General features: G+C 38.0%; 2 protein-coding genes across 4 annotated transcripts in view; one reads left to right on the top strand and one right to left on the bottom strand.

Moving 5' to 3' along the window:
• AIMP1 (aminoacyl tRNA synthetase complex interacting multifunctional protein 1) overlaps window positions 1–2,426 on the bottom strand; it is a 30,520-nt gene extending 28,094 nt beyond the window's left edge. For both annotated transcript variants that reach the window (XM_065736517.1, XM_065736516.1), the window contains exon 1: window positions 2,333–2,426. In XM_065736517.1, the coding sequence (XP_065592589.1) occupies window positions 2,333–2,334 (2 nt within the window). In that variant the 5' untranslated portion in view covers window positions 2,335–2,426. The remainder of the gene's footprint in view (window positions 1–2,332) is intronic.
• A 253-nt stretch (window positions 2,427–2,679) lies between these two features.
• The window catches only part of TBCK (TBC1 domain containing kinase), a 91,768-nt gene continuing 73,744 nt past the window's right edge, over window positions 2,680–20,703 (top strand). For both annotated transcript variants that reach the window (XM_065736503.1, XM_065736504.1), the window contains exons 1-3: window positions 2,680–2,813; window positions 8,181–8,412; window positions 10,499–10,571. In XM_065736503.1, the coding sequence (XP_065592575.1) occupies window positions 8,220–8,412; window positions 10,499–10,571 (266 nt within the window). In that variant the 5' untranslated portion in view covers window positions 2,680–2,813; window positions 8,181–8,219. The remainder of the gene's footprint in view (window positions 2,814–8,180; window positions 8,413–10,498; window positions 10,572–20,703) is intronic.

Here is a 20,703-nt window from a genome sequence, read left to right on the forward strand (position 1 = left end):
GAGGAACATTCTGCTACTATTTAATACGAAGGTTACCATGGAAATGAAATCTAAACATTAATTTCCTTAGAGGGCAAGTATGGCAGGGAATCTAACGAGGGAAATGTATCTCGGTGATGGTAATAAGAACCATACAGGTAACTGTTTTGAAGGAAACATATACAAGTTACCAGGGTGTCTCTGCAGAACTGCAGTCGCAGAATTCATATCAGCTTAAGAAACCAGAGATGCTATTTACTTTGCTCGCGTCTGATGTTCATAGCAGCTGTCTCCTATGCTGGCCATTTATTTTATCTGCTGTGCTTAGCATTTGAAATTCCTTAGGCTTTAGAAAACACTTCCACAGAAGAAACAAATGTGAACAAAATTTATACACGATAGCTATAACATGAAACCAAAAACCCGATCAGAAAAGTTCAAAAAACTTGGCACATCAGCTTCCTGTTGCTCCACACTTGATCATTCCTTCTCCCGAGTGAGCTTTATGCTCACTTCTACTATATATTTTTCACTATATTTCTAGGCATTTATAATGCTCTTTCCATTCTCTGAAGTCAGTCTAAATTCTCAAATTGATGGAGAATTTATTCATTTGTCAGCTACTTGGTGTCACTGAGTATCTAACTCTCCAAACATAACACAATTTCTACAATGTACTGAGAAGAAACTTCCAGCTAGCCAACACAAGACAGCAGTTGACAAAAACTAGTGAATACAGTGATTACTCAGTTAAAAAACTGAAATAAAGAACTTCTTCCTTGCATGAAGTTTGAATGCATTACAAAGTATTATTAAAAGCCAAGAAATATAAAGGAAATCTGAGGGAAGATGCACAGTCAAGGCTAGTATCCCTATGAAGACTACTTCTTACATAGGAGGGATTTGGTCCATGTATGTGTAGGATAAAACTTGTCTCCCATTTTGCAATACATTAGATTTTTTTCTTTCAAATTTAAGATCTGTTGCTCACTCTGATACCATTATTTGAGTTCTTGTCCACCCAGATGTATGAGGTACCTCTGCTGTTCTTAAGGGTTTTTTTTTTCAGAAAGAAACAAAGTAATACAAAACAGAAACTGACCATATGAAACTTGCTGAATTTTGTTTTAAGAGTAATTTTGACTTAATTCACTCTGTCTTCAAAATCTTACACCATTAGGATTCATTACTGACAAAATACCAAAGCAATTCAACAATGCACTTCTCAAAATTATTTCAAGTCAGGATTACTGTAACAAGAACATACTGCTAATTTGTGACAGGATGAGATAGGAACATGTTATGAAGGAACCATGTTGATAAGCAAATACCCTTTAGGTTGGCCACAAAAGAAAATACTTTGCTTTGGTAAGATTTGCCTGAGGGAAATTTTTTACTGAGGCCCATAAAACATTAAAACACCATAACCCTTTTAATAATACTTGACACTAAAAAGCAGTTTCTGGGCTTTGGTTTTGTTTTTACAGATTTATGGTTTATTTTCCAACAGGTCTTTGAAATACTGTTTAAATTATTGAGTGTAACTGGAGCAAGTGAATGAAGGTGGTATATGAAAATGAGATGCTATATTTGATCTCTGCTTTGAATTACTACATAATTCACGTGAAGTATCTTGAATCACACTGATTAGAGAACCACAATGGTAATATTAAAAAAAAATCTGAGTTAAAGGTTCAGAAAGAGCTGGGAAAGCAAGGGTGACTTAGTAGCTATTTTGCAAATCACTAAGCTCAGCAGGAACTGGTTACTGGTTAGCTCAAGGTGTGTAGTATTTCAGTAATTTTGCCACACATTGGCTGTGTGCTCCTAATGTAACTTATCAGCATTAAACAATAAGCTCGTCCTTCTTACCCACTCCACGCTGCCCCACGTAGAGACAGGAGCTGCAGGTTAAATCCTGCAAATACCCCCCGTGAGGATGAACAAGTGCACTACGCGGCCATACTGTTTTTCACTCGCTGCCAAACACATACAAACACGATGAACCTAGACGTCACTTGGCACAACAAAGACAGCATCTCGTCCTCGTTTCAAAACAGCTTCTTCGCAAAGCTCAGCGCGCGCCTGGCGGCTTCCAGGCCCTCGCAGCCGCTCCTCCAGCAGCCTCCCGCCATGCCGCCACCACAGCCGCAGGCGGGGCCGGCAGAGGGGCACACCACGCTGCGGAAGAACCGCTTCACCTGCGCGGTCCCTCCCTACACACCGCGCCGGTCGGACCCGCACGGCCGCCCTCCAGAGCACACGAAGCCCTGAGCCCAACTCCCTGCCTCGAACCCTCGCTGTAACACACCGCCAGAGGAGCCCGCTCCCGGCCCCGCGAAGCGGCACTCACATCAACCGGGCCGCCACCGCCACGCTCCTCGCCCCGCTGACGGAGAAAGCCCCCTAGGCCTGCCGAGCAAGCGCCTGAAGCTGCCCGGCAAAAACCTCGCTCCCCACCCTAACTAAGCATTGCTTTGGAAGCTCTCTCCTTAAGTGAAAATAATAAAGGAAAAAGAAAAATAAAAGTGTCTCTTCGTGTTTTTTTTGTTGTTGTTGTTTTTTTTTTTTAAGACTCAAATAAGACGAAAACTCAGGCACGTCTAAGAGAGCCTCTGGGCGGGGCCGGCGGGCGGGAAACACGTCACGGAGGGCGCCGCTCGCTGAGGTACCTGTGCTGCGCGCTGAGGTGCCCGCCCTGCTCCAGCTCCGACCCTGCCCACGCGGCTCCGGCTGGGCTCTTTTGAGGAAGCGGCTCGGGGTTTGGGGCTGGGGGATGTCCCTCGGTGGTCGCTGGTGACGGGAGGAGCTGAGGGCCGTCTGGTGCCCGCCAGGTGTGTGAGGAGCGGCCCCATCAGGGGGTATTGGGGCTGCGCTGCTGACAGGGGTCTCGTCTGTGGGGCCTGAGGCGTGCCTGGCACTGTTTTTACTGTTTTTCACAGTTTTTTACTGGAGTTTCTAGCTGTCCTGTAGCAAACTTGTTGAATTTGATGTCGTTTTGATTAGGGTTAATTCCCGAATTCCGTGTGTACTCCTCTGAGTATTGCCCCTCAGCACGAGAAAGACACTGAGGTCCTGGAGTGTGTCCAGAACAAAGCTGTGAGTGGGGTCTGGAGCACAAATCTCACGTGGAACGGCTGAGGGAGCTGGGATTGTTCAGCCTGGAGAAAGGCAGGCTCGGGGGAGACCTTATCACTGCCACTTCTCCCGTGTAACTAGCGATAGGAAGAGAGGAAATGGCCTCAGGTTACTTGAGGGGAGATTCACGTTGAATACTAGAAAAAACTTCTCAGAAAGAGACGTCAGGCATTTGAGCAGGCTGCCCGTGGAGGTGGTGGAGTCCTTCTACGTGTTGAAGGATCAATGTGGTACTTAGGGGCGTGGTTTCGTGAGCAATATTGGTGTTAGCTGAATGGCTGGACAACTTAGAGGTCTTTTCCAACCTTAATGATTCTATGGTAGTGTGAGAATGAATCTGTAGCAAGCCCCATCTTCATGAAGAGAGTAATGGTGAACCAAATTACTCTGGTAAACAGATGAATATAGCAGAATTAGAAGAAACAAATACCTCAGTTATCTCTGAGGCAGAACATTTTTCATGTTGCTGATGTCTCTATTTCACTTGAGTGAGGTGATGCTTGAATGTCACTGGTTGGAAAAGAAATTATCGTTTAAAACCTTCATAAAACAAGTCTCCAAATATTCATCAGTCACTTGTGTCAAAATCACCATTCCTTTTACTAGTTGTGGCCGCATTTAAGGTTTTGATCCTGGAAATGTCATGGTTAGTGGGCATGGTGGTGATGAGTCGGTGGTTGAAATAGATGATCTTAGTAATCTTTACCAACCTTAATGATCCTATGATTCTGTAACTGCCTTTTGTGTACTGACTTCATTAGTTGGCACAAAATAACAATTTTAGGGGACAAAAAAGAACAAAGAATGTTAAGTGTTCAGTAGCTATTTGCCCTTGACTCTGTTGTTATTCCTTATTTGTTGGTGGGATACTTCTTGAATAAATGTCACAGAATCACAGAATTGTAGGGATTGGAAGGGATCTCTAGAGATTATGGAGTCCAACCCCCTGCCATAGCAGCTCCCTAGCCCAGGTGGCACAGGTAGGCGTCTAGGCAGGTCTCCAGAGGAGGAAACTCCACCACCTCTCTGTGCAGCCTGTGCCAGTGCTCTGTCACTGCACTGTCAGAGTAGTTAGGAAATTTTGTAAACAAAAACATATTGTTATACCACTGGGGAATATATTCAATAAAACACAGTGTTGCTTACCTTTAGAATCGTAGGTAGTCTTACAAAATGCCTGTTGTACAACCATGCTGTTTGCAGTAGATTTCTGTTATGCAAATGGAAAAAAAAAATGTGGTGAATTAAATGTGACCTGCGCTCCCTTGCCCCTCAGAAATAAAGTTGATAATATTTCTGTTCATTAAAAAAATGTGTATATTATGTAGCAAACCAGGTCCCTGGCCATTATTATGATTATCCTAACAAACTCTTGTTTAGTTATTAAGGGATATCACAGAAGATATTTTCTTTTTACAAAATGATCCATTTTATTGAAAATGCTGGGATTTCGGGAAAAGCAGTTGGTCTCTCTGTATGTGCAGTACCTGCTTCTGGAAGTCAGATGTCTGTGTGCAGCTGACTTAATTGCCTCAGCAATGTTTCAGTGCAAAAGTGATGGCTAGACAGTGTCAAACTCTGAATAAAAGTGTTTTCTGAGGGCAGTTGATTTTCAGAGGGACAACAGAGGAGCTTGTTAGATGAAGGTCTAGCTTTCATGTTTTATTTCTTAACTGTTCGATATGGGAAGACAGTGAAATGGTTCTAATCTGAATGTGGAATAGGTACTTGCAAAGATCTATTTGTGGTGGGCTTTGCTGGGAATGCTGGTTAGTGTATCTGTGTCTTAAAGCTTTCTAAGGCAGATTTGGATGTGAGGAGTGAACTAAGGAGGGTCATTCAGAGGTATGATGCAAAACAGGCTGCTTCTGCTCTTCTAATCTTCATGCCAGACCTCTTTTGCAGATGCGGCAGACTGTCTCTCATATACTCGATAAATGGTGCTTTGGAAAGGACTCGGTAATTCTAGATGACGCTAATAAGACAAGTCATCACTTCCTCCTCCATCCTCACTGTTTTGGATTATCAGAATTGAATTTCCAGAGTTCGGTCCTAGAATTGAATTTGCCTTAACTGTTCCTATTGTCAGATTCAAATAATACACATTTATTGTTCCTTTACTCCTGTTAGTTCACAGTAACAGTGAAGTGAAGTAACTCCTCAGCAGGATATAATTCATTCTTACAAAGTGTAAAATTAGTGCAATGCATGTGTTATCTGTATAGGAGAGATGAATTTCTGTGAAGTACTATACTCTGAGTGTGAGGAGAATGTGTAGCACCTGTATTTTTATAGTTCTAGATTTATTTAGTGAAAATGTATTCTAAAATTCAGGTGAATTTTTAAGATGTTCGTAACACTTATGCGTGAATTCCAAAACGTCAGTTAATGGATTTGAATAATTTATTTGAAAAGAGCTTCTAACTTGAACTGTAACTGGTGGACGTTTTTAAAGTTGGAGGAAGGATTAAGTTTTTAGTTTTGGAGTAACTTGGCTTAGTTGGTGAGTCCTTGGAGTCCACAGAAATGGAGAGTTAAGGACAGAGATCAGACCTTAATTGTAAAGTAGATGGAACTTGCTCTTTGCAGCAACAGAGGTAATTTCTTTCACTGAATTAACTCTATAACGATAGGACTTATTTTAATGCGTACCTCTAAAATGGTTGATTCCTTTCAGTAGCTGTCAGGGACACTGTCTGCTTTTCTCATTTCTTCTGTTCTGTGTGGTTCTCAACCAAATAAATGAGCAGTTTTCTAGTTGAAAACAGTGCAAGTGATCTAATTCATCTTTGTAGGCAAAGTGTATCTAGAACACAAGAAAAGCTTAATCTTTTAAAAAGGTTATTGAATTTTTGTTTTTTAGCAATTTTTTCATTAGAATTTCTTTCTAAATGTCAGTTGAAAGCAGATGTAATGTTTTGAGTAATATTTAAGAATTTTTTTCCACAGTAAAAATGAAAACGTCTTCTGAGTAAATATATTCAATATTTATGCATATAATCCATTGCAGTATTTGGCACAAGTTTACTCCTTCCATGCACCTCCCTGCCCAGACTATGGTTATAGAATCATAGAATCCTTAGAGTTGGAAGGAACCTTTAAAAGTCATTTAGTCCAGCTTCCCTGCAATGAACAGGGACATGCACAGCTACATCAGGTATCTCATTTAAGACACTGAATAATGAATAAACATTTAGAATTAAAATTGTGTTAATGTTTCTTTGTTTTAAAGCAGTTATTGAAGGACTCATGTGCCAAAGAATGTTATAATTAATTTTCTGAATAATTTTTTTTTCTTCCTGGTTAATAGGTATTTTCTTTCTGAAGGTGGGTAGTTCCTTTTGGAAAACACAGTGCTTTTACAGGAGTCGGAATCTTGGCTTCCGACACAGTGAAAGCTTCCCTACTGGAACTTGCTGCACACCCGTTCGTATTTGTGCTTCCATGCAGTCCAGTTTTTCCAGTGGTACATTCTACGTGTTGGTTGCTTTTTGAGAATCGCAAAATAAATCACTTCCCTGAAACATTAAATATTCATAATATATGAAGGCATTATATCTTTACAAAGATTTTTGATCACAAAAATACTGCTATACAAAATCTGTGCCGTTGTTTTGTATTAGTTGTTGTTGGTTTTTTTTCTATTTTGAAGTTTGATGCCTTCGTGCATTCATTCGTATTATCTATGTAAGTATCTGTGTCAGAAGTTAAAGGACCATTTCTCTCATTCTTCAGGAGAAATACCATGTGCACGCAAATGAAGGCTGTCTTATATTTGCTTTGTATCTTAAATCAGATTGTATAATTAAAAACAGAAGGTATGCTCTGTGATTTCCCGTTGTATAGACTCAGTTAGTATGTTTGGTGTATAAAAATCTCTGCTAAACCCATTGTGGGAACAGTATCAGCTAAGATTCTCTAAAGAAAGAGAGTTTTACTGGGAATTTTGTGCAGGGAACAAGGTTGTGATGTTGATCAAAAGGCTGATATAATGGTAGCATTTAGCTTCATTACTTATCTGTCTGATTTTTCAACCTTTCCCTATTATTATTATTTCTTGAATCCCCTATTAAGATAAAAGAATTATCACATTTGGTTTGAAAGAACTATGTTGTTTTTATACTGTAAGCTCTCCCTGTTATTTCTCTTATGGGCTTCAAATCCTGTGCATTCCTCCTCCTCCCCAGTTTTGCTGGCGCAACTCTATAGCTGCTTCTATGCTTTAAAGCTTATAATTACCTTTCTCTAACTGATGAGAAAGTTAGATGTGCTTTCTGCATTAAATAGTGGGCTCTTACAGTTGATTATGTACTCAGAAGCTCTGGATTCTGTGCCATGATGACTCTGGAGTTGAAGTTAGCTGAACGGTAGTCTTCTGTGTAAGCTCACTGATGAAGCTTTTTCCGTTCTGTGATCTCATGTCTTGTTATGTGGAAATGCGCCTCTGTCACTGCTGTGGGCCAGAGCCCACTGAAGAGCATGTGAGCTTGGCCTTTTTATCTCTGATCGTGGATGTGTGGATGTATGCATCCCACACCGATATATCATGTATATGGCTTCCTTGATGTTTTAGTGTGTGAGCTAGCAGTTTACCTACGGGTAGGAAATAAATATTGGTAGGACAGAAGACTGTTACTTTATAGCTTAGAATATCAGAAATGCTATAGTATGTAGATAAGTGGCAATCTGGATTTGTCACCTGCTAGTACAAGGTGGCTTTTTAGAAGAGTCTTTTCTCTTCAGTGTGATTGCTGGTTTTTAAATAAAGAACCTGCTATATTGCTCTGAAGATTGTCTGTTAAAACATTTGTCTGCTGCTAAAAACAGTCTTGATTGTTATGTCTTTAAAACTATCACTCTCTTTTCATGTTTAAATGTAATGTTTATGATGCAGCAACACTGTATTATTAATATCATCATGTGAATTATGCAAAAATATCCAGTCCCCCTTAATGAGGAAGAGAAAAAATGTAATTGCATTATTTAATAAACAGCTCATAAGATGAGCTACAAGAATGTGTATCATTTGTGTGTAAACTTTTTATCTATGCTTTCTTTCCAAGGAACACAGATTGCTTGAAAGAGCTTAAGATTGTGCAGAGATGTTTCCTTTAAAAGACACTGAGATGGGTGCCTCCACCTTCTTCGCCTCAGCTCTTCCACATGATGTTTGCGGAAGTAATGGCCTTCCTCTGACACCCAACTCCATCAAAATTTTAGGGAGGTTTCAAATCCTTAAAACAATCACCCACCCCAGGCTTTGCCAGTATGTTGATATTACCAGAGGTAAACATGGTGAGTATCTGTTTAATAAGGATGTTTCATTTTTGGTTATTGTTACAGTCTTGTGAAAAAAATACCTTAAGATGACTGAGCAGAATATTGCCTTTGTAGCACCTGTTAAAGAGGGTTGCTGGTTTACAGACTCAGACTAACTGCAAAGTTTTGTAACTGGCGATATTGGTGCCTTTGTTTCTTCTTTTCAGAGTCAAGGCAGAGATAAGTTGTATTTCCTTTTGTTATGCATCATGCTAACCCATAAAAGCTAAGAATTCTGGTAGTTGTTGCACCATGGCATTGAACTACATGTCTTTTTTTTTATTCCAAGCTCCTACACTGTATTTCTGTGATCAGTTTTGTATGATGGTTAGATCTCTTGTACATTTGCAGCTGTTCTGGTGTCTCGGTCTCAGCATCCTTTTTCTTTCTGTCTGTTTCCTTACTTTTCTTTTTCTTCTTTTGATTTCTAGTTGTTTAAGATCACTTCCACCATCGATTACTTTATTCTAGTATAGAGGGTTTTGCTTTTTTTAATAACTGTTGTCACATGTATTTTTAGCTCAAATAAGGCTTCAGTTGTTTTTCCTGTTCCACATGATCTCATTCTGTTGTAAGCTCAGCAGGACAACAGCACTTAATTTCCACAAAAAGGCTGCAACACCTGCGACAGATTTTATATGGTTGCCAGCCTCAGCTGTTAAACCAACAATGGTCCAATATAAAAGTGCATTCTGTGAATTTGTTTGATCAGTTACACTGTGTCATAAAGTAGAACAGGCATTGTATTTTCCTTTAGAATGCAGAATGACAGGATGTTTTTAGAGAACTGTGATATGGCCAACTAAACATGTTGTGAACTATTCCAAGCGGCTGAGAGGAAGGGAGCACATAGAACTTATTTTACTGTCTTTTCATTTGCTCTCAAACTCAAATTTTTAGACTTCTGTTGCCAGGGGGTCTAGAAAGATCATTTATTTTCATCTTAATTTTACTAGTACCTCTTGAAGCAGAAAATGGGTTTTACTTATTATAGTTTTCAAGGTGAGAGATTAAGAAACGTTAACCACCATAACCATTAAATACGAGAGCGAGATAAATAGGTGAACTTGGCCTTTTTGATAGTGAAGACTCAGACATGAAGGTTTGAGTGCATATAAATACAAATACTTGATAATCAAAGCAGTTTGCAGAAAAGCAATTAAAACATTTAACTGAGAAGACTCAAGACTGTTTATAGTGGTTAGAAAAACAAGTAATAGATTTCAAAATATGGCTTTTCTTATTATAAATCTATAGTAATACTGATGGGAGATTTTATTCTTCTGATACTGACAGAATTCTTCACTTTTTAATCTTATGTCTAGCTATTTCACGTTATTTTTCTTCAAAATGTCAGTTATGACTGTGCCTCAAAGTATTTTTCATTTAGTTGCTGTAAGTCTTGTAAGACTACTTTCATTTGCTTTTCAATTTGAATGCTCACTTGTAGCTGTTCTGTAAGTAGCAGAAGCAAAAACTTCCTTCCCTGTGCACTGTCTTGCACCATCATCTTACTTTTATATTTGCTGGCTTCAATGTAACGATCGCTTTGTCTTTTCCTCTGTATTCAGGGCTAGCCCATCAATATCTCAAGTATGTGCTATTTTTTAGGCAAGAAAAGCTACAGCTGGTAATGTGTTAGCTGGTCAACCAGGACTGAAATTTCCGTGCTCCTTCTGAATCCTTCTCCTCAAAGTTGGTGTTATTGTGAATCTTGTCAGTTTCTGCAAACAAGAAGATGCTAATCCTCTTTGAGACCTCTATTCAGTTGAATCTGACTGTCATTGCCTGAAATGTTCGAAATTCATTAGGTTACTAAGTAGATGGATTGCCAGCACTTTTGTGTAAGGAAACGAGGAAGATCTGTTTCAGTCAGATTGTCTGCAGTATTTCATCAATGAAAATGATTCTGTTGTATGCAACCTGTACATAACATTTCAGTATGTCTAATTTTACATACAGTGTATGTCAAAGTACTGTAACAACTGCCAAGTGGGTACTGAGAAGTCTGAATGTGGATTCCTATCCTTATGTATTTTTATTTTTATTTTTTTGCTATTAGAGAGACTGGTTGTGGCTGCTGAGCACTGTGAAAATAGTCTGGAAGATTTGCTACGAGAGGGAAAACCAGTCAGGTAAGGTGTCAAGTTAAGCTCAAAGCCACTTTCTGAAGTTTGACTTATCTGGCAAATTCCTAGCCTCTTTTCTTTCTTTAAACTTTGGCTGGTTTATATAAATTGTATTCTGTTAAGCATGTGTAAGCATTGTTTATCAGATGAACGCATGCCTGGTGTACATACTTCTGTACAATTCAAGAAGCTAGAGGAGTTATGGGGAATTTATTTGCAACTTGAAATACTTTGTAACACAGTCTTTTCTGTCTTGTAATAGTAGTTTTGGATTTTCTTATTTAAAACGTGGTCAGTATCTTCCTAAGAATTAATTTGAAGTTTTTATGTCTACCCAGTGATGAAATGCTACTTTCACTAGCAGGGAAAGAATTTGATGCATGGAAATGTCTCTTACCTTATTAACTAGAGACTGGACAGGATATAATGTAGCTATGGCAGGCTGCTAATAAGCGTTTGAATTTGGGTTAATATAGTCACTTCAGCAAGACTTTGGTTAAAAGCAAGTCCAAGGGCTAGATGTCAAAAATGCTAGCTTTCATGTTAGAATGTACAGGATAGTTGAGCTTTATCTTTAAAGAAACAAACTTAAAACAAATTTTAAATGTAAAGCACCTATCAGTATTGACTTTGGAGGAAAAAAAGACCCTTCTGAAAAAAACACAGGGAGCATGAAGAGTGGAGGAAAGAAAAATGATGTCTTGCTATCCCAAATGTGTTGGCTGATTATTTCTAGAACACAAAAATATATGAAAGTAACATGATTGAAGAGACTGGATTTTTCTAAGCTAGTTTCTCTAAGGTTTATACCATGCATTAGATCTCACACCTTTGACATTCGTGTAAGTTTAGTGAATATATTGCTTAGGAAAAATGTCTGATGGATTTTTTTTTTGTGTCTTCCCAGTTAACTGCAGTGAGCATTAGGCATCTTAAGTGAGCCATGTTTGATGAAATAATATCCAGGTACAATTTCTGTGGTTCATCACTAGATTGCAAAAAAGTGACTACTAAGCCTTTTTAGCCATGGCCCCTAAATAGAATGCTAACAGTGTTGTGAGGCAGAGGTAAATCTAAATACAGAATACTCTGTTGCCTATGTTAGCTTTATGTGAACATCAGCTTGTATGTCATTCTTTGTTGCAGAGGACTGTGTCCTGAGGAATGTTAGGCAAATATGGCTTTCATTTTCTTTTCAGATAGAGAGGTATTTAAAGATGATGCGCAAAGGACTTCTCACGTGTGATATAAATTACAGCCCTTCACACAGTTTTGCATCAGGTTCATATTGTCCAAAGTTCCAGAAATAGTGAAAGCTCTACTCTTCCCTGTTCTCACACTGATTTTTGAACATGTGTATCTTGGTGTCATATGAGAAGCTGCCTAATCTGTCTGCTCTCTCTTCACTGTTTTTGAAAAAACATGCGTGTATCTATTTCAGTTTGCTTTGGATTGCTTGATACAATTCATACATACTTTTTGTTGCTATGGGAAGGGTAAAAATTATCTTGAAATTCTATAAATGAATCTTATCACATAACCGCTGTGGTCTTTATGCACATCTGTCATGCCCCTGTATATCAGTGTGTGTTTTGTGGCCTCCGGAAAGATTTTTGAGGTGTTTTTAGGTTGTTTGCTGAGGGTACACAGCTTTGTTGTTTTGGCACGCTAAGATAGTGTATTTAGTTTGTTACAGTTATCTTGGAAATTTTGGCTGCTGCTCTGTTGAGAAGATGCATAAGCCTTGGTGTTACTTCTTCCTTTAGGCTTGATATAGTAGAGTAATTTACATCAGTAAAGACTCTCTGATCTTTGTTTCTATGAGCCAACTGGGACTTTTTCAGAAAGTTGTGACATTTGAGGCATGGGCTAATATGTAGCCCATATATATGTTCCTAACTTTAAAAGACATTAGCAATTCGTCTACTGTAAATAACATCTTTTGTGATAGCCCTTGAGAGATAAATTATTTTGACTAAAAAATGAAATTTCTTGCAAGACTGTCATTTGCCCCCTCCCTGGAAGCATTCAAGTCCGGGCTGGATCAGGTTTTGTGCAACCTGGTCTAGTGGGAGGTGTCCCTGCCTGTAGCTGGGAGGCTGAAACTAGATGATCTTAAAGGTCCCTTCCAACCTAAACTGTTCTATGATTCTGTGGTTTTCCCTCTAACTTTTCTTTTAATCCTTAAATTAAAACAGTCCTTTTTTGTTTCTTTTGTGAGTCCTATGAATTTCTGGAAACAGCTTGAAAGGACTAATTCCTGGTTACTGGTTATTTGAACTGTCTGTATTAATTACCTTTGAGGGAAGCACGTAACTTTTTCTATATATAACGATTGCATTTGTCAGTGATAGCAGAACTGGTTACACATCCAGACTTGATATGTATGCTATTGCAATTAATTTTATAAGCTGTTTATGGAATGTGAAAAGCTGCTTTTCTGGTCTCTAGATTAATTCTCCTTATGCTTGCCAGTAACCTAAGTCCTTTGCACCTGTACCACAAGCTGGTGTAAAATCAGCAGGAAATCTTCTATTATGCTTGTGCTGAAATCCAAGACATAACATGATGGACTGTCCATCTTTCCATACATTCTGGAAATCAGGCCATACAGCTGTCTGGTAGTTATTTGCAGTTAATCTCATCTGAAGTCATGCATCAAGTGTAGCACACATTCCCTAATACATGAATTATGGTTTAAGAAAAAATACAGCTGAGTAATTAACCTCAGAGTTTCACCAGCTTTTCTAATTCTAATGAATCACTTGCACGTAGGGGCCAAATACTGGAAATCACAGCTGTAACCATCAACCTAACTTGCTCTGTCACAGGGCAGTAAGTCATATTTCTGAGCATACCACCAAAAGTTAAAATTAAAATTAACGTGCTCAACTTCACTTACGAAATTTAATGCTACTGAGTGTTTAGTAACTCATAGCTGGATGATTTTCTTCTCTGAGTGATGTATATTTGAGATCCTAAAAGTAGCACGTGCCACGGTTGCAACTATCACACAAATTTCAGTAACTCCCCAGTGGATGAAATGAGTAGACTTCTTGCGATTCTTCTTATATCAAACCAGATGCAGAAGAGACATTTAGCAGTTCTTCAGTGTCTTCCATGGTTGTTGTTTTTTTTCCAGAGGGTAGCCATACAGATATTGTTTCCTTTTTGTTCTTAATTTATTATCCTGTTTGTTTTTATTGTGTCTCAGAGAAAGTGAGTACCTAAAAAACAGTCATATTTTTAAAAATCAGCCCTCAGGCATGTTGAGGAGCCATAATTCCTTAAAGGGCTAGGAACTCATGGACACAGCACGATAGAAAATACCAATTTAAGCACTTAGTAGTTTAGTACTGTTCAGAGATTTGAAAATGTGTCTTAAAGTCTGGCTGACTTCCTCTGTGTCTCCTTGTGCATGCAAGGATTTATTGTAAACGAATTGAACATAAGTCACAAAATATCATGGAGGATCAAACTATTGTACTTCAGAAATCTCACTGAGGGTAGTTTTCATGTTTGTGGTAGCCAAAATTTTACTCGATTTGCTAAGTTACTAGCTCTTTTAGTGCCGGTGATACCACAAACCAAAAAGTAGCATGTGAATTTATTCTTAAGATTCTCCATCTTTTAAACACATTTAAAACTGTTCTTGTGGGATACCTTTGCCAGACAGTGTTAAAGGAGTTATTTTCACTGCTTCTGTGCTATTAGAAGAAGACTTGGGAGCTTTTCCTTTTCTGTCACACTTGAAGTGTGTTCTTTCTTTCAAGAAGCTGGTCTGCACTTGTATTCATAATAAAAATGCCAGCAAGTAGTAACATTCAGCAGACTTTTGGCACCTACCATAGAGTTTCTGAATTGATTTTCAGTTTGTGGCTTGGGCAGCCTACACTTATTCCATTCTTCAATAAAATATAGTCATACGTATTGAAAGTTAGGATTTTCAGAAATGACTAGTGAACCATCAGAGATACAAGGTATAGTTTGTTATGCGTGCAACATTTGATGGGATGCAGGCTGTGTCCACAGCTGTTTACTAGTTTGGAGAAAACGTGAGCTGACTGATTTGGATGGCTACATTTTATTTGACTGTATTAAACAGTTGTGTGCACGTTGATCAGATTTTGTTACGCTGTCTTTGCCGTTAACATACTTTTGGCAAACTTGAAGTGAGGCTATGTAATAGAAGATAGTAGTAGATGCAGGACAGGGGGAAAGCAGTTTTTGAGTAGCCAGGGATTCCTCAAAAATTTTGTAAGTCAGGTGCAAATCATCAAAAGGCTGATGGTTTTACATGATTTGACTTGAAGAGCTGCATACGAGCAGAACTTCAAGGGCAGAATGCATTCTGCTTTGAATCAAGTCTGTGCTGGAATTTCACATGAGAAATCCATATGTCATAATAAGGTTGCATTTAGCAAGGATAAATGGTCATGTAGTAAAATGAAGTGGCATTAATAAATAAATTTGGGTTTTTTTTCCATAGCATGTGTGAAAATCTGTATTTTAGGTGTTCAGTAGTTTGCCTTTTGTTTCTGGCCAACAGTTTGTTTCCAAAGCTATGATGAAACATTAGACATTAGTACTGACTTGTTAATATGTTATACAGTACTGCTTTTTTAAACATGAGAATATTTTGATTTCTGCAAGTATGAGCATTGCTCTGAAAGTAATGCCTTCCATTTTATGTTGTTGGCCTATGACTTTAGAGGAGGATGTTGGTGATACAGCAGTAGAGGTTGAACCTTCCCACCAATATTCCATTACATTTTGTTGCTACATGACAGATGGCAGCAGAAGGGTGGTATGACACAATGGTGTCTGACATGGAAGTGCGTATAGAGCAAAGGTGTGGGATTGAATACCTCTATATGGAGAAAATAGCACTCATGGACATTCATCCACGCTTGCTGAAAATTTATGGAGATGAAACAGTGGATGTGAGCTCAGCAAGGGGATGGGTGGTGCATTTCAGTAGTGGCAACAGCGATATGAAAGATAAGCCACCTTCTGGATGGCCATGCAGATTTCTGTGAGTGTAGTGTGCACGCTCTTGTTCATCACATGTGCAAAAATGCGCAGCTAATGGTGGTGTCTACATTGTAAAAGTGTCTTGTAGCTGAGAAATTACACTCTGAATTGGAGTTATTGTGTGTGTTTACAGACTGCTTTGTCCTTCTGTCTGACAGCTTTCTGTTAAATGGGTTTCTTCTATATGCAGCTGGATCAGTCTCTATTTGTCCCTTTGACATTTATTATGTCAGTTAAAAGGCAGTTTGATATTAATTTTATGCCAATTAGTACATTTATTGTCTTTAGATACAGACATCTGCTTTGGCTTCATGCAAGTTTATTGTTACCTCTCTATAGGTGTTTCCTGCCTGTTGCAGTGACACAGAGTAGAGTGTAGATCAAAGTGATGCACTTCTAATGCCTTCAGGAATATTAGTTGTTAGCCATGAAATTCCTGACGGCACCGTTGCTTATTGGCCTAGTTGCAAAGTCCCTTTGATCACCTGCGTTTGCAGACTGTTCTTCACTTGGAACTTTCCATTCTGTTTCACTTTTGCATAGCATCTGTACCATTGATGTAAGGATCCAGACTTTCTTGAGCTAACTACTATAATGTATCTAGGTGTGACTTCGGACCTTTACATATTTAGATTTAAAAACAAGAAACGAGCAAAAATTAAGCAGTTAGGAAAACACTTAAAAAAATCTACTGGTTTACAGGAAATGCCTGCCTTTAAGAGGAGACGTGCACTGCTGCCGTTTTTGTTCGTAGGTTTAAAAATTGTTGCAGCTTTATAAAATGTTTATCTGCATATGCTTTCTTTTTTTTTCAAATTAGGAATGTGATTTGTTGCTAGTACTTGATCTTATCGTGCAAAGAAAGCTGAAGTGCAGGTTGAGAAATTTATAGAGATTGCTTTCATGCAGTTTTAGAAAGATTGGGTGCCTTTCCTGTTATCCAGTAACTCCTGAAAAGAAAGCATGTTCATTTATTGTTGTATAGTACTGATACTTACTGGAATTAGTAGTTGTATGTGTTACTTCGAAATTACTAGTGCTTCTTACATTATATTATGTGTTGAAGAGGACTGTTTCATTCAGGGAAGCTGAATTCTTTAAGAGAAGTCAATTCTTCAGTTGTTAGGCTTTTGAAAAAGAAGAATGCTTGTTTGTTTTTGTCTTGAGTATTTTGAGATTGTTCTTTTGGCTTTTCATGCACTGAGCAGTTATTTTGGACTTGTTTAATCTCAAAACAATCCTGGACTTTTTGAAAAACAGAAAAGACAGTTTTGAGAATCCCATTGTTGCTAACATTTTCTCTTACTGTATAGCATGATCAAGGCCACTTTAATCACTTTAATTAATTATACATGAACTCTGAATTCAAGCAATATTTTAATGGCACCCTGCTTTGAGTGCTGGAGAGCGAAAGCTGTATTTTCAGTAGCTCATCTGTTATGTTCTCTTCCAGCATAGTGAAGAATGCAGTATCTGTCCAAGCTGGGAAGATAAGGAAAACACTGGGTTGTGCAGTACTTTGCTTGCTCTGTGATTAATTTATCTTTGGCTGCCTGACCTGACTGAAATTAGTGCATTTTTATGATGAAAATATAAAGGCAGACTTGAATTCTTTCCTGTCTGCTATCAGAAATATTTTGTAGTCATTCAGGTTTAAAGTGCGTGAAAGGAAATCTTCAGAGACCTGCAAATGATGACAGTGAAAAAATAAGATGAGCATTGGAGACATCTATCTTTATTTAGGGTATGGTTAGCTATTTGGTTCCTTTTAGTGCAAAATTTTCATCAAATCCTGAGCAAAAAATCACTTTATTTTCTGGTGATTTTTTCTGCCCTTAAAATTTGATCAAATGTGATAAATAGATGTGAGTCAGCTTCTGCTGTTTTACTTAGGGCACATTTGAAGTGATAAAATGTTGATTTTGCTTTGCTTTATGGAAAAAGTATGACAATCTTGCATTAAACACCATTCAGCTAACATTTCCTGGTTTTTGTCTCTGAACTTCTGTTACATTCAACAAATTATTTGTGAACTGACAAATTATTTCTTCAAACACCTAAAAGCTTCCTTAAATATCCCTGTTTAGTGTCAGCTGCCTTACTAAAACCGAGAAGGATGTTTAGTAGTGTAAAATAGGTGTTACAGTCCCAGTGTATGTTGTGCATATGTATGTTGTTACAAGCAAAGAAGCTGACTTCCAAGCAAGTTTGTTCAAGGGGAAGGCTTTCATGTTGTTGGGGTTTTTTGTTTGTTTTGTTTTGCTTTGCTTTTTAAATATGAAATGCTTCAAGTAGATTTAGGATTGTATGCCTCTCCCTCACTTAATTCAGCCTGTACATTTTCTCTAACCCATGATTGTACATGTAATATAAAAATGAAAGCCCCTGGTCAAAGACTCAACTGAAAGTACTATTTCTTTTTATTTTTTGTGAAGGATGTCACTAAGCAAATGACTTCTTAGAAAGCTCCCTCTTAGTAATTATATCTCAAAATAATTCCTTTGCTCACAGCTGAAAGTCTGACAAGACCTACAGTCTTTTAATAATGTGTTTGCTGAGTTTTTCCTACCAGCAAATGTAGATGATGACCCACTCCTTTTCAGAATAAAAACTTCTGCTGTGACGTTAATCTTTATGGCAGGTAATCTTCACAGCCCTAATAAAACCACCGTTATCTTTATAGGGTGGATATAGGCTTATGGATGCTGGTTTATGAGAGTTGGCTTCTGCCTGGATAGAAACAGAGGTGACAGGAGAAGACTCTTCTGCCATCCTGTTGAGCTAAGCTTGAATGGCATAGAAGAGCAGGGTGAAGCAAGGCTGTTTTAGTATTTGAAAGAAGCTTACCTCAAAGACATTAACTTGTTTTATTAAAACAGTGCTTCATACATAACATCTAAAGTGACCTGCTGATACTGTTCTTTCACGTACATGTGGCTGTCTTTTCATTAAGGCTGTTTTCCTTCTGGCCTTGTTCTACAGAAGGAAGCTGCGCTAAGTTAACTGTAGCATAGAATGGCAGATCTGGTTATATTTTGCCATATACATACACCCTGCTTCCCTTTCTTCCTGGCAAAGACAATACTAGCTAACTCTGTGCAATGTTTTCTGTTACTGGAGGAAAGGAAGAATCAGTGGTTGAGTTAATCTGCTATATCCTTGTAACAAACCTTTGCAAAGCACTGATTTTGAGTGACTGATGCAAATAGTACGGAGACTTAGTGACTTTTCAGAACTGCAATTGAACAAGTGATGTGGTAGTTTGTGTTCTAAGTGTGTCACTGGAATCTGAATAATTTTTGGACTGTAATTGAGTGGACTAACAACAGAGGATGGGCTGTTCTAGTTAATTATTATGCATTGCAATAGCTCCAGAGATTCAGTTACAAATTTACTTCTGATTGGTCTTTACTTTTGTTTCTTAGAGATTCAGCAATCACTAAGAATATCATTTGACTGGAAATAGGGAGAGTGGAAGTTCATATATTCTTAAAAAGCTTACAGTGTGTGGTTGTGGTGACTATAAAAATAATTTTATGCCCTTCCTTTTGTAGGAGAACTTTAAACGTACAGCATAGTGTTGCCATAATTGTCATTATATAGTCATTAAGTAGTGTGACATAGTGTAAGCATTTAAAAAAAAATTTTATGTAATCATTAAAATATTTTGGAAAAGTAGAAATCTAGAAGAATGGTTTTCCTTAAATTTCATCTAACCGAATATACTGTTTTTCTATTAGAAGAGTCTTCAAAGTTTTCTAGAAATAGAAGATAATAGTAGTCCAAATTGTCGTCTTTTGGGTGGGTGCACTATTAATGTGGGTCAAGATCGACAGCTCAGAACTGGATTTTTGCATGGAGAGTGTATTCACTGCTGCCTGGATTTGGTAGCCTAACATGCTAGCTTCAGCTATCGAAAAGTATGTCTTCATAGACATAGGAGAGCTTCCTCCTTTGATTGTTGATTTAAGAGGGGATTGCTAACCATGATTTTGTTTCACCCTCTGCTCTCAAAACAGAGAGTGTTTGTGTAATCTTTGCTTGCTCTTTTTCAGTCATCTGTTCTCTACTGAAACATGTGATTTAAGGTATTTAAGTGTGAAAAGATTGTTAGTATGTAATGCAACAGGGTGATTAAGACAGATTTGTCAATCAGGTAAAGTTTGAGCTACAGCTCTTACTTTCTTTTTCTGAACTTAGCTGTCTTCAGAAGTGTAGAGGTCTGAACCAGACACTGGTCTGCTAGCATTTGATATTTCAGGATGCAATTAGCAATTGGCTTTCAGTACATCCTTCACTTTAGCATAGAGAAAGGTAGGGGAATAGCAAGCGCCAGCAGTGTGACTGTTCGTCCTGCGTCTTTGGAAGTCATTTTTCCTTCAATGATTGTGTGCCTTAAGGCTCTAGTGGCACTGCTAATTTTATCCTTTAATTTACAGTAGATGTTTAGTAGACAAACGTCAAGTTCTCTATACTTTAGGGAGTTGAAGCTTAACATACTCTGTGCCTAAAAGTTTAGATAATGATGCTTTCAGGTACAAATGGGTGATTATCCTTGCCTAGAACATGAGGTTTCATTTCAGATTTGAAACTGTCATGGGAAGATGTTTCTGAGAAGCTGAAGGTCTAATTGTTGCCTTTAATTTTTTAAAGGAAGATATCCTGACTACACTTAATTCTTTTATTAGCTTTTTATATGTTGTCAGATTGGTTTTCTGCACCTGTCAGATTGTGATAGACCTTGCTAGGATTATTGATCACAAAGCATGTGACCCTTCAGAGGTGCATGTATTTGTTTAGAGGAACCCAAAAAGATTTTTTTATTATTTGACTTAAATTTATCTTAATTGCACTCCTACAATTTGTCAACTTTTTGGAGGAGAGGAAAGCGTGAGACATTTCTAAATTATATAGTTAGGAGTCGTTGTATTAGGTTGATTTTTTTTTTTTTTTGTTGCTTGTTTTCTTTATTGTCGTTTTGTTTGTTTTTGTGCAAAATAGGAAAGTAAGCTCATTCCACTAGTTTTTGTATTTTTATTGTCATCTGTGCATCTAGTTCTTCTCTGCTATATGTCTAAGAATGTGTAGTCTATGATCAGAAGTG

This window comes from Cyrtonyx montezumae, unplaced genomic scaffold (genome assembly GCF_038088225.1).
Source record: "Cyrtonyx montezumae isolate F1298 unplaced genomic scaffold, pur_monq_1.0 scaffold_2, whole genome shotgun sequence".
Classification (NCBI taxonomy): domain Eukaryota; kingdom Metazoa; phylum Chordata; class Aves; order Galliformes; family Odontophoridae; genus Cyrtonyx; species Cyrtonyx montezumae.